This window comes from Anomalospiza imberbis, chromosome 3 (assembly GCF_031753505.1).
Source record: "Anomalospiza imberbis isolate Cuckoo-Finch-1a 21T00152 chromosome 3, ASM3175350v1, whole genome shotgun sequence".
NCBI classification, from domain to species: Eukaryota; Metazoa; Chordata; class Aves; order Passeriformes; family Viduidae; genus Anomalospiza; species Anomalospiza imberbis.
Window position 1 is genome coordinate 7,960,747 of NC_089683.1, and position 13,639 is coordinate 7,974,385.

The window sequence follows — 13,639 nt, forward strand, 5'->3', positions numbered from 1 at the left end:
ATTTAGGACTCCAGAAAACAGGAAATCCAAGATTTTCATGTAAGATGAAGCACTTAACCAAAGAAAAGCTACTTCTTTTTATCTCTGTCAAATTATTTTGATTACCAAAGAAAGGACTCCAGACTGGGGTAGACAGCTTCTCATGAGGCTTAAGAGTCTGTTAGCTGTGTGCTCATTAGAAACTGCTGCTCAAGTCAACGCAATTTAGACTGAACATCTTGTTTATTGTGGAACTTTAACTTTTTACTTTAATCCTTAAAACACTGAAACTTCAGGCAAAGAGGAGAGTGCAATGATGCTGCATTTTAACTGTCCACTATTTGATTTTTTTATAGTCTTCAGAGTGATTAATGTTTCAAAACCAATATGTCTACATATCTTGGGAGAAGCAGAAAAGAAACTTCGTTAAATTATAGCCAACCTTCAGCTATGTACAAATGAGACTCAGCACTCTACATGGAAAGTTGTATTTTGTACTGAATATCTTGATTTATCGTAATTATAGGTTCGTGAGATATAAAAGCATAGATGCCCTAACATACAACATATATTTCCACAACATGCACCAAAAAACATGTGCATACTGAGGTAATAGGTTATTTACTGAGTTATACAAGTTTATGCAGCTGCAAAGTAATCAATCATGTAAATAATGACAGGAAGGGACATTTATAGAGCAACATCATTGCAATACGTATGCCGTAAGTCACTGAACATTTTATTAAACAGGATTTAAAAAAAAATACACCCCAGCATTGCTTCACTTTTGGAATTGTTTTATCAGCTCAAAATGTATTAACTTGCAAATCTCTGCCTTCGTTATTCTATCTTGGAGATAAACATTATCTTTGAGCCTCAGTCACTATCCATCTGTCTCATGAGAGAAGAAAACATGTACTGCAATGATTCTATTGTATGATTACAATAAAGAACTAGTAAAATCACAAGATTAAATAAATTACATTGTTTAAACACAGGCTTGCAAATTCGTCAGGAAAATTTACCTGCCCAACAAATCCATTTGCTCACTTTTTATCAGGATGTTGATACAAATAATGTTCCTTGTTCCAGGCAAACAAAATCTGGCAAGACTAGTGTAACTTATTAGGGTCAAATGCTGCCAGTTTGCACCTGCTCTATCAGAAGAAAATCAGGAAAATTAATGGCTGTGAGCTGGGGCACGCACCAGCAGCTCCTGCTAATTCACCATCACAGAAATGATCATTACAAACCAAGATGAGCAACGGGATTAAGAGCAAACACTTTTGTTCACAGACAACATGGCCAGAATAGAATAAAGCAAACAAAAGAGCCACGTTTCCTATATACCCTTAATGCCATTCACTGATGGAACACAATCTAAATGCTCAGCCAGGACCATTTCTAAAGGCAGGATCAGCAGCAGCCTGTAACGCTACGGTGTCGGAGATCACAGTCGGAGGCACAAATCTGGCTCCCTGCTGAGATTTAAGAAAGAAAATGACGAGTTTGAAGATGCTGGCTTAAATGACTGGCAAGTGAATAGCAAGTGCCCTTGGAAGTCTTTCATGACCTAGACTCTTCCTAGGGACTGAGAATAGACTGCATCTTGCAAGGTACTAGTGGAGAAGCAAAATAACTGGGACAACTTATTAATAGTGTGGGATCTACCTTGTTTGCAAGTATCTCTGGCAGCCTAATTCAGTGGCAAAACAACCTAGGTTAGAGCTACTATTTGTTAAAGGTAAATAAAAGATGCAAGCAGGTTCTAGGGGATTATATAGGAAGGAAGATTAAAAGTAAGTTGACAGAATAAAAAATTTATTCTCATCAAACTTAAAGCTCAAACCCTTACCCAACTCCTATCTGATTTCTTTTAATGATATTTATTGCACCATCAAAAACCAGCTTAGCACAGAGCTGGCATGCAGCTAATAAATCTATTTCTTAGGAATGTGGTGAAATTTATACAAGTAATTATCTAGGTAGTCTATCCAAGACTCTTTCTCATCATTGCAATGTCTAGAGGGAAAACAATAATAAAATAATGATAACCACCATTATTATTTATTACTACTACTATGATTATGGCAGTGCCCAAGGATCCCAATCAGCATTACAGTAATTAGAATTAATTCTGTCAGGCACTGGTTCTTTCTCCTTCAGCTACAGGGTGTTGCTAGTGCTTTTCTACAGTATTTATACATCCAGAGACATCAGTGAAAGGCATGAAGCACCTCACCTATGGCTACAGTATAGGCAGGAAAGGGCACATGACTCCTCTCACTCCATCAGCCCCTGCCCATCCACCTTACAGAAGTATTTCAGACACTGAAGCTCAGCACTGTGCAAGCAAAAAGAGGGCACCATGATGAGACATGATCATAACCTGGTCATATTAATTCAAATCCATTATCCCAATCCAGCAATAGTTAATCCTTGATATAAATGAAAGGAGTGAACTATTCCCTGGATCTACCTACAAACAAGTTGGGAGTTGGAGATTTGATTACCCTCATTTTAGGGCAAGACTGGCTTTTGGAATTGCCCCAAAAATGACAGTTCTCAAGAATATGGCTCCTGTTTCTATGCCACAGAAGATTTTTTTTCTGTTGTCTTTGATTCATTTGTCTTTGAACTGCATCTCTTTAGATAACTGCTCCCTTTCACCTCTGCATTTTAACAAGAATTAAGCCTAGGCATGGCTGTGAGATGTACGTAAATACAGGTAGGTCACTGGCACCGGCATTTTGAGAGATGTTGCATGACAGCTGGGTGGCTTGTGGATGGGTAAAGCTGGAGCAAGAGAGGTGATTAGTCTGTCATTCCTTGGGAATTCCTTGCAGAATTTGTGGTTGAGTGTAGAAATTTCGGGAGCAAGAAGTCCGAGCTACAGTAAACAGAGATGCTGTCAATGAGGGAGAGGAGTGAGAGGTTCAGGGATCTGCTCAGTGCCTCTGAGAACAGTTGCCATTACAGGGCAGAATTTTACAGGCAGAAGATTAATTTCTGTGCTGCATCTCAAGGCTTGAAAAGGAGCCCTTCTGTCCTCCTTGCCAGGGTTTCTCTTCAGAGTAGGGCACATTGCTCTGCCCCTCCTTGCAGAGCAGCATCCAGCCCAAGCCACTCAACCTCCTGATCCACAGCCATACGTGCGGGGCTGGAAACAGCCAGGCTGCGACACCTGCGATGGCTTTTGTGGCAGCACAGAACACCACTGAATATTTGTAAAGTGCCATTCATTTATGTAGAAGACCATACATTTTTGCCTGATGAAAACACATTTTCCAGGGTCTGGCAGCTGAGAAATTTGAAGCCCAGCAGGGAGCTCTGAGGGGCGGGCAGGCGGCTGCCTGGGCAGGCAGAGCGAATGCAGCGCTCATGGAAATAGGCTACCGAGAGCAGGGGGCTGTGTCCCATGCCAACATCTTGTGCCCAACACACAGCAATTATCACTGCCTCGTTTAAGAGAAAAACCTTGTCCACAGCACAATTTACACCTGTCCCCTTGCAGTAAAGGGTGGAGGATATTTTACATTCCCATGTGACCTCCCATTCTCATGGTTTAAATGGTTTAACAAAAACCCCTGGTGCTCCTTCTCTAGGCACAATGTACCTCTCCTGGCATCAGAAACAAACATCTTATCTTTAACTCTCTATTTCTCTGTTTTTAACTACATGCTATATTTTTTTTCCATATTCATTCTGTTCTACAATGGAGCTGAAGTATGCAGATGTGGAAATACTGCTTGCTCCTCTCCCAGAGTTAAAAGCAAGACTCTTAATAAGCAGGAAAACATGAAGGGGTCACTAAGAGTAGATTTTTCTTTCATCCTGCTGTTTCTCATTTTGGGCTTTTTAGAATGTAAACACAAACCAGACAATCTGTTTTCCAGACACCTAAATGCTTTTGCAGTTTTGTCAGGCTGTTTCAGATGGATAGTGGCAGGTCTCTCTGTTGTGCATCCAAATGCTCCCTTTCCACACAATGGTGTAAAATGCAGAATGACATATTCCTCTTCTGTGTAGATGTAAAGCAAGAGGAATTTGGTCTTCTCACCCTAAATGCTTTACTTCTCCTGCCCCGCCTTCAAGCCCTCAGAGAGTACTTTAGAAAAAAAAATCAAAAATCTGAAGACTTGAGAAAAAGGCAGGGTATTGTGGAAAAGCAATTTGGCCATGAAGTCACTGGGTCTGCTTTGTAGGAAAAGAAGAATGAACATAGCTGGGCCAGATTACTATGCATCCAAAATATTGCTTCTTGTGACAGAATCTCTTTGTACAGAAGACTTACCACTCTATGCTAGTGGAATCAGACACCCAAGATGACTTAAAAGATTAGAATGCATCATTAAAATTTAGTCTTGAAAAGATAAAGCTTGTAGGACAAGATCTGTGTATCTTTAGTAACTGACCAGAGAGATATCTACTTGTAAGAGCTTGCTTATAAAAGCAAACATTTCGGCCTAGAAGAGACTTTTATGTCAAGTGCTTCCTTTTAATAATGTCATATTTGGTAGAGATCCCTGTACTCTGGGTAAAGAAGACGAAAGCAGCAAATTAAAGTGTTCCGGTGAAACATTTTTTTCATTACGGAAATATCAGAAATTCCATTTATTCAGCAGCTGCATTTGTCTATTGCGGCACTTGGGATGCAACAGTCTATCCCAAATACAGCTGGAAATAAAAAAGATAGCTCTTCATGGGATTTTCCATTTGTTCCTTCCTCCCGCTACACATCGCTACACCCACCTTCCACCATTTCTTCTAGGGCAATACAAAAACAGAGCTCATTTCTTTCCTCCCCCAAACCAAGAATGTTTTAAATAAGAAAATCTGTGCTCTGCAAGAGGCACATTTTTGGAGATGTGTTTTTTGATGGTTCTGGATCTGTCTCTTTTTTTTCTGTGTAGCATAAATATAAGCATAATATATGTGCCATTAAGAAAACCACTAGTTTCCAAAAGAAATCATTCATGTCCTTTTAGTCAACTATGATTCAGGCTGGGTGACTGGTCTTTCTCTCTGGGTCATGAAAAATAAGCACTTCCAGAAGGCAAATCATGCTATTTATCGTGAGACAGGATGTATTGTCCTACAGACATTCCCATCTTTCCTCCCAGCTGCAGAGAAGTCCAGACAGCCAATTTAGGCTGGACCCCTGAAGGAAGCAATGGTACACCCATCATAAGTTCACTGTCTGTGCAAATCACCCTCTCTTTTATAGGAAAGGGGAATGGCCTCCTCCTTCACCTCATCTCTTAGACACCTATTTTGTGGGGAGAGGACTTGCCTCTTGGAGAGGTCTGTGTTCCTCTCTGCAGACTGCAGTAATAGTCAAGAAGGTTAGACTCAACCTGCCTTAGATGCCAGCCTTGGACCTAAATGTGGGTTAGCTAACATGAGACATAAGCACCTCTCGTTGGTCCAGGGGCCCTGCCCGCACACAGGAACCAAAATTAGGAGAAAAAGATCCTTCAGGAAGCCTTCAAAGTTCTTCATTGTCTGTATCATAAATTAAGCCATTGTCTGTATCCAAAATTAAGTCCCTGAGATGGCTGATTCCATGAGTAGCCAAGTCAAACAGGCTGGAGTCAATGTGGTTGGCAGTGCACTGAAAATACATAGATGGCCTTTAGAGGACAGTGCCCCAATCCAGCTGCTGTTTATCATCCATGCTCTCCTGAAGCCCTATACTGCAGTAGTCCTGTATGGATCCTCACCCTTCCCCCAAATCTCACCTTTTTCCCTTTGTGGGCACAGTGATGCAGACAAAGTATCAGGAATATTTCACACCTGCTGTTCCTAATACACATGGATCCTTTTCAGATGATTCTGCACTAAAAAGAGCTGAGATTGTTTTCCATGGTCAATTGCTGTTGGGAGGGAGATGAACACCAAGTCCTGGCTTAGGCTTGAGTATTGTGCAGCTTCTGACAGGGATGACCTGTTTCCAAAACAGGTGCCTGGTGTGGTGCTGAGCTCAGGCTCAGGACTGCACTAAACCAAGTTCAAAAGGGCTCATATATTTGAAAGATAAATCACATGGAATGGAGGATTTTCTGGACGAGGAGCAGAATGCTTAGCACAGGATTAGCCATTTTCTGAGAAACTAAAGGGGTTTCAAAATGCACTCTCATTACCAAATTTGTTTTGTAAATAACTTTAGAATTGTTTTGGACAATCAAACCTGGTTATCATCTTTTTATCAGAGCAATAAAAACAACATATTTTCTTCCCTACTATGACTGATTCTCATCAAATAGCCTTCCTCAAGATGAGCAATAACTCTAGTTCTATTATGTTTTTTATCTGTACTTTGGTTTTATTTTGAGAAGGAAATAATTGCTCTTATTTGATTTTGAACATTTCTCTTTTATTCTTTTGAGAGACTACTTGCTATTCTACTATCAGATACCACCTTGAACACACAGTGGAATCAATGGCAGAATATGAGGTTAATAATAACCAGCCTTTAGCAAATAATAAGCTGAAGTAAATACTCTGAAAGATTCTATTTCTGCATGTTTCTATAGAAGTACATAGTACCTTCATGAATAGATCATATTCTCATTGATGTTTCTGGTGACACATCAGTGCCTGTGGTTGTAATGACACTAGGGTTTAACCCTGGCTTGCACTGATTGAAATGGCCTTTCTATTATATTTAATATAAAGAGATCTCTTTTATTCTTTAAGAAAAACTGCCATTTCTTGTTTTGATTTCTATAATAACACAAGGAGTGCAATATAAATCACATAAAGCTTTAAGTGCTGTCTCAAAGGAGCTGCTAACAAATATAGAGGATTCTAGATGTACTGTATCTGTAAACATTCTAACTCTATGAACTATAATGATTGTGTATTATTAAGGGCATGATCCCACAAAAACGGAGTGCCTCTTGCAATTTGAGCCCTTGACTCCAATGGAGTTTCAGAAAGGGCAAGGCTTTACACTGCAAATATCCTACAAAAAGCAAGTCTTTAGAAATTCCACCCCATAGCCCTGAGTTTATTGTCTTGCAAAGACACATTTGCTCAGTTTACAGGTGAATATTTATTTTTCTCACCTGACAGTTTTGCAAACTCAACTTGACATCAAGCTGAATTTTTTCTTATTCAAGCATCATCATCAGTAATAAAGGCATTTTTGCCTTGGATACACCTGTGCAACTCCATTAGCCTCCATCAAGGTTACATGTGTGCAACTGAGGTTATATATGGAAAGCAACTGGGATGGAGAGACCTGATGGTGGACACAAATTGACCTCTGGAATATTTATTGCTGCTGATGATGTGAAAGAAGGCAAAAAGTGGTGAGTTTAGCAAACAGGCTAAACCTTCCACTATTTTTTTCTTGCAAACCTTATGTGGGCAGCTGAAAGACAATATGTATTGAAAACTAGGCTTTTGCTTTCACAAAATCTAGGAATTTAATTTTTTATATTGTTTTAACTAAGTTCATAACAGAGCGGTGCTCAATCTATTGTATACCTCCATTTAATAACTAAATAATAAAGCAGCAAGATTCGTCAGTGTGCTTCTAGAAATAGATGCTGCCTGGTGACTTCTGCACACAAGCAGATGTCATCACAACAAAATCCAAATGACAGTCTTTGGACAGTCAGTGATTTGGTTTCTGTAAGTTGGTTCTATAATTTTTCTTTTCCCATAGACTCTACTCTTTATCACCCTGAAAAGCATATACTGTAGCCTTAATGATTAAATAATAATGAGCAGACAGAAGAGAAAGGACAGGAATGATCTGGCATAGCTACTGCTAGCAATCATTAGATTTACAGAGGGGAAAAGACATGCTTCCTAGGCCAACATATTTTTTATGAATAATTGATAAGGCAGTCAGTACAGTTATATCATAGAAATGTAATATATATCCATAATTATAGAACCAGCTTTGTGCAAAAGGACACAATACACTGAAAGGAGATACCAGCCAATATGCCATCCTGAAATAAAATACAGTCACTATTGTGTTAGTTGGCAAAATTTAAATACAGGATTTGAAGCAAGCAAAATGTTCTTTAATCCCATTTTTTAGCACAGTCCAGGCTCAGTCTGCTCAGGAAAATACTGCAAGGCAAAATCAGCAGCTGCATTAATTTGCTGATGATTGAGAGAAAAATGAAAGTTATCCTTGTGTTTTTTTCCCTCCCTACTTGCTACTCTAACTTACTAATAATACAAGAGTACCAATTTATTCCTATGCAAGTATATGAAGCATACAAATTGAAAAATCAATGTAATGGAAAAAAAAGATTATCATGCACTGTTTAGAATCAATCAGCTAGAAACAGAGGGGGGAAAATGCGAAGGTGGAGACATGATGTTTAGAAAATGTACATACTGTACCTACTCTAAGCTGAAGTGTTTGTATGAAAAAGCTATTGTTAGTCCAACATGCAGACCGAGCTACATTTTGACCAGAAAATAATCTTATTTCTGATTTTTTTCTAGAGAAATTAATCAGTTGTCTTTTCTTCTTTTAGAAGTCCCCAAATAATAAAAATATCAATCCCTTTGCCCATAAAAGCCACACAAAAACATGTAACAAAGATTTCAGGGTGAAGGGATGACAGTACTCCAAATGCTTTATTTGCAAGATGTCTCAGCACCGTTCACCTGAATGCTGATGGCTTTCTGCAGCCTGAAGCACAGACTTTTGTCGTGTGTGACAGAGTCCCTTGCAAACATTGACAGCAGTAGCTTTTAGTTGTGGACTGAATCACCATTAGCAGTGGAGTTTAAATCTTAGATCTCTCAGTGGTGGAACACTTTCTTCGGCCAAAACCAGCCTCTACTCATCAGAAATAATTACACTGTACGAGTCAGATGTGTAACAAATGGATCTGAGCCTCAGTTTGGAAATACATTCAGAGGAGGTGGAAAGAATGGCTACTGGCTCTGTGACAGGAGATTCAATCTTCATAAACCTGCAAGAGAGGGGAGGAAAAAAAAGCGACACAAATGCGCCCTACAAAAGAACAGAGCAGATCACAGCTGGAAGGAAGGCAAACCTTTTAATCAGGTCCTTGAAATACAAGCTGCAGGAAGCTAGAACATTTTGGTGGACTTCAAACTCTTTGCCTTCAACAATAATTTTCAGGTCTGTAAACTCTTTCGCTCTGCGTTGCTGGTTCAACTCCTTCAACATTTCTGCAGAACAGAGAAGACAGACAGTGCCAGGGTTCCCATTAAGAGTTTTTTATTTTTACTTTTTACTTTTCATTTTTTTTTGTAAAGAAGTAGAGAAACAGGAAACAATTGATATTTTTGTTGGTAAGATTAGCTCAACACAGACAGTCAGAAGTTACGAACATAACATATTAAAAAAAAAAAGAAAAAGAAAAAAGCAGGAACCAGTAGGTCTAAACAATGGAAATATATATACACAGAAAAAAAAAGGCAAAAACAATTCCTAAATTTGGAAGGGTTAAAAATAAAAATAAAATATTTCAGCATTAGCAAATCAGAAACACAGATAATGCCTTATCACAGAAAAGATAAAATAATTTGTTATAATCAAAATCAAGAGCTAATGAATTTCTATCCAAATGGAAATAAGTTTTGAACATACTAGAATAATATTAGTAAAAATGGTATTATGATGCAATATGAACTGGATATGGGTCAAAATAATAAAACCACAAGACCTGCAAAAATAACTTATCCTTAACATAGTAAAAATGTGTTAAGCCTCCCAGTTGACATAAAAAATAGCACTTCTAAATAATATATAAATTACAGTGCATAAAAATTAGCTAAATTATCAATGCACCTTGCAATATACCTCAGCTATATAGACTACAATTGTATATGTTCATTATTAGCTTTAAAGCATCCTTATGATAAGAAAAAAATCTCATGCAGAGAATAAATTACTGCCTTTTATAGCAATTCCTATTTTTTGCACTCCAAGGATTTTTACCATCACAGCATTTTTATTTTTTAGCCTTCAATGGCTTCATTTACAGCAACAATCAACTTTCACACATCATGAAAGAATCATAATGATTAAAATAACCTATGAAAGTGTTTCCATCCTGCAATAAAGCACCTACCTTGCGTGATGTCTCCTTTTATAGAGTCTATTGGTGCTAATGGAACAAAAAGATAGCATGCCATGTCTCCATGTGGGGATTTGAACTACTAGGCAACCTACATGTTTTATATGCTGCCTGGACTTTTAAGGCTAAGACTTTCCTGCAACTTTGCAGACTAAAGTGGCTATCAAGATGAATAATATACTTTTCACCTGGGCAATAGCCTGGTGGTTCAGAAGCCAGTGATCAAGATGACAGAAGAGCTGATTTTAAATACTAAAGGACTTTGGGTTTATTTTATGTTTGCAATAGGTCAAGGTTCTCATTTCCTCAGTGTAACACCCTGAACACATTCCTCTTCAAACAGATCTGTAAATCAACAGCAGTTCCTTACATGGAGTCCTTACATGAAGTAAAAGGGACCTCAAGGGTGTCTAACTCTAACTGTGCTCAAAGCTACTGACAGGCTTGAGCAAGAGCTGCCAAAGCATTGCCAAAGGGTCTCATGGTGAAACCCAGACCCAAATAATCCCCGTGCTCTCCCGCTTCCCCAAGGAAACTCAACAGGAATCATTTCAGCCAAGCACTAGGTTTAATGACACAAAAGCATGCAAATATACAACTGTTTCATGAAAAGAAATTGAAGCTCTCCCAAGCCCCAACATCTGTGGTGCATATTTTTAAGGCCTAAGTAAATAAATGTCACCTTGCACATTTATGTCTATTTAATGGAAACACAGTAGTGTCTGAAAGGCTAATTATTCTATGCTGAAATGGGTCAGTGCTCTCCAGAGAGCAAGCAGATCATTAGAGAGGGCACAGAAATAACAGCAGGCTTTTGTCAGATCTGTAATAGGGGAAAATAAACCACTTTGTCCTGTGGGTGCTGTAGCAGGGACTATTTTTAACAAATTCAGCTGAGGTACAACACAATGATACATTTTGAGCAAAACCTAAAATGGGATCTGAATGTTCACTCCGGTGCAGGGGAGTCTCAGGCTTTTGCTGGAGGTGTGATGCCTGAAGTCTCACTGCACAAGGAACACTTCGGGCCTCAGCTAAAGATCAAGCATGGTTTGGGCACAAGGGGTGTTATACTTGATTGAGGGCCAAAGTGACTGAGGTCTCTGGTTTCACAGGAACAGCACCAGGTGCTTTATCAGTTGCATATATTTATGGAGGAAGCATTTTTCTGTCCCTTTTCATATATGAACAATTTTTCCCCCATTCTCTGTCATGGTCCATTTTCCCACTTTCATTTACAGCAACGACATTTTCCTCACATCAATTTTCTATCATTTCATGTCTTAAAGGCTGTTACTTTTCCCTCTAAACTTTCTGATACTCTCTCCCCTTTTCAAATTTATCCAACCACTGTTCTTGACCCCTATTTGCACTTTTCCTAAGTTCCTATTCAAGTTCTGTTTCTCTTGTATCTGTGACTTTAGAACCTTCCTTGCAGAGGCCATTCAGGACAAGGGCTCTATCCATGACTAAGTCATACAAGTTTAAGATTACACTTACACAAAGGGTCAATCTCCACCTCACCTCATTCCATTTCCCTCTTTTAAAGCTCATGATCAATTATTACAGTGTTCAAAGGGCACAACTGTGTGAATAGCAACTGCACAGATGGATCCTGTGGGAGAGGAGAGGAGAGGAGAGGAGAGGAGAGGAGAGGAGAGGAGAGGAGAGGAGAGGAGAGGAGAGGAGAGGAGAGGAGAGGAGAGGAGAGGGAACAGAGTTTAGTTGTAGTCTTGAATGGGCTGGGGGTTTTAGGAAGTGAGCTCAGGGTAAGCAGATCAGTACAAACCATCCTTAGACTCCTGACTGTGGCCAAGGTTACTGAAAAACAAGACACAAAGCTCAGCCACGGTACCTATTGATGCTGTGCTCTCTGTGCTGCCTCCAGTATTGTGAGATCTGGTTTGAGCATCTAATTCCCCAAGCAGCTCCCACAGGTAATGGGCTCATTATTTGGACTTGCTGAGCACCCTTTAATTACACTCACTCCTGGGCACAGCTTCTATCTATGCTCTTTACACACTTGAATGTGCTTTATGCTGCATGCATTCATTAAGGGATGCAAACCAGAAAACAGGTCTGGAGCAGTGATGCAATTTGGCTCACAAAAACCCAGAAATCAGAACAAGTTCTAATCAGAAACCAAAGCTCCTCTTTTTCCTACAGACATTTGAAGGCTGTGATTCCCTCCTTGTTCCCCTAAATTGTTACAGTGCTGCCCACAGAGAGATGACTATGAAGGGTCCTGAATTTTTGCAGCTCAGTATCTGAACTAGAAGAGGAGAGGCAGGTGGAGAGGAGAAGGAAGTCAGGAGACCGCATTGATTCATCGATCTTCCTCGCTCAGGCTCCTTTGTATTACTAAATAACTAGCAGGCATTAGTATTGGACACAAGGTTATATCAGAATAGGCCCTCATTCTCAGAGAATTTGTAATGCTCACACTGTGCTTAGCCAGGCATTAATGATTTATGAGGACTCAGGATGAGTTGCAAAACAAATTTTTTCACCAGGTAATAATGCCTGCCGATGAGTTGTAAAAGAAGAGACAACACAGTGCAGTCCTGGCAGTGAAAAATGACCTCAGCTGTCTCCTGCTAGGCCCTCTTCTGGGCTCCTCCTAATTTTCAGCATTTCCTCAAACAAATGGAATGTCCTGAAACCTTCAAAAAGGGATGTGCTGGGAATTTCCTACCGGGTTATTTATTCCTCTCACTTCTTTGTTCTAATGGACTTTATTTTCTTTGTCTGTTTTTTTTTTTTTTTTCCCTCATTTGACTACTTGTTTTATTAAGAGATCCAGGCAAAAATGAAGTTCTAGGACAGTTAAGGTGCAGAGTTTCAGCAGGATGAGCATTGATGTTTTTTCTCCTCAGGAAATCACAGCCACTGCTCTACCCTAGTGCAAAGGATTTTCCCTTCCTGACACAGGTGCACACACACACATTGGAATGAGATTTTGAAACCAAGCCAGTCCTTTCTGTCCCCTTCTTCACTAGTGATGCTAAATCACTCTCAGTGAAAGACTGGTTGAATACTTTCTTCATAAAGAACTGCACAAGAGACACCCCAAAATTACATGAGCTACATAGTGGCTGAACCTAAAGGGGACTTGACCTGAAACCTGCAACTGAACATCTCTGTGGAGCATTTTCTGTCTTGCCATTATCACTGCTTGGGGGCATTTAATTTAATTATTGAGAGTCCCAGAGACATTATAGGTCAGAAGGTATAAGTGACTTTCCTCAGGTCAGAAACAGAGCCAGGAAGAACTCAGAAGCTTCGATTCTTGGTCCCCAGCTTCAGCCATCACACCACATTTTCTCCCTCTTAATTAATGGACAAATTACAAATTAAACTAAAGAGCCCACAAGCTTTGGATCAAATACAAAACCAAGCACAACTGTGTAATAATGCAGATCAAGTAAAGGGAAAAAAAACTATATAGTAAGTATTTTTAAAAAAATTACTTATAATCAGAGATAAAAAATGAACAAGGAACTTATTCCCAAAGTTTATTTATTCTGTATTTTAAGCACAGTGAAGAGTGGATACTTAAAGACCCTCTCTAATGC

The 13,639-nt window shown here is 39.3% G+C and overlaps 1 protein-coding gene across 4 annotated transcripts in view; it reads right to left on the reverse strand.

Moving 5' to 3' along the window:
• KLHL29 (kelch like family member 29) overlaps positions 1–13,639 on the reverse strand; it is a 390,113-nt gene that overhangs the window by 62,743 nt on the left and 313,731 nt on the right. For all 4 annotated transcript variants that reach the window (XM_068183349.1, XM_068183350.1, XM_068183348.1 and 1 more), the window contains one exon: positions 9,015–9,153. In XM_068183349.1, coding sequence (XP_068039450.1) covers positions 9,015–9,153 — 139 coding nt within the window. The remainder of the gene's footprint in view (positions 1–9,014; positions 9,154–13,639) is intronic.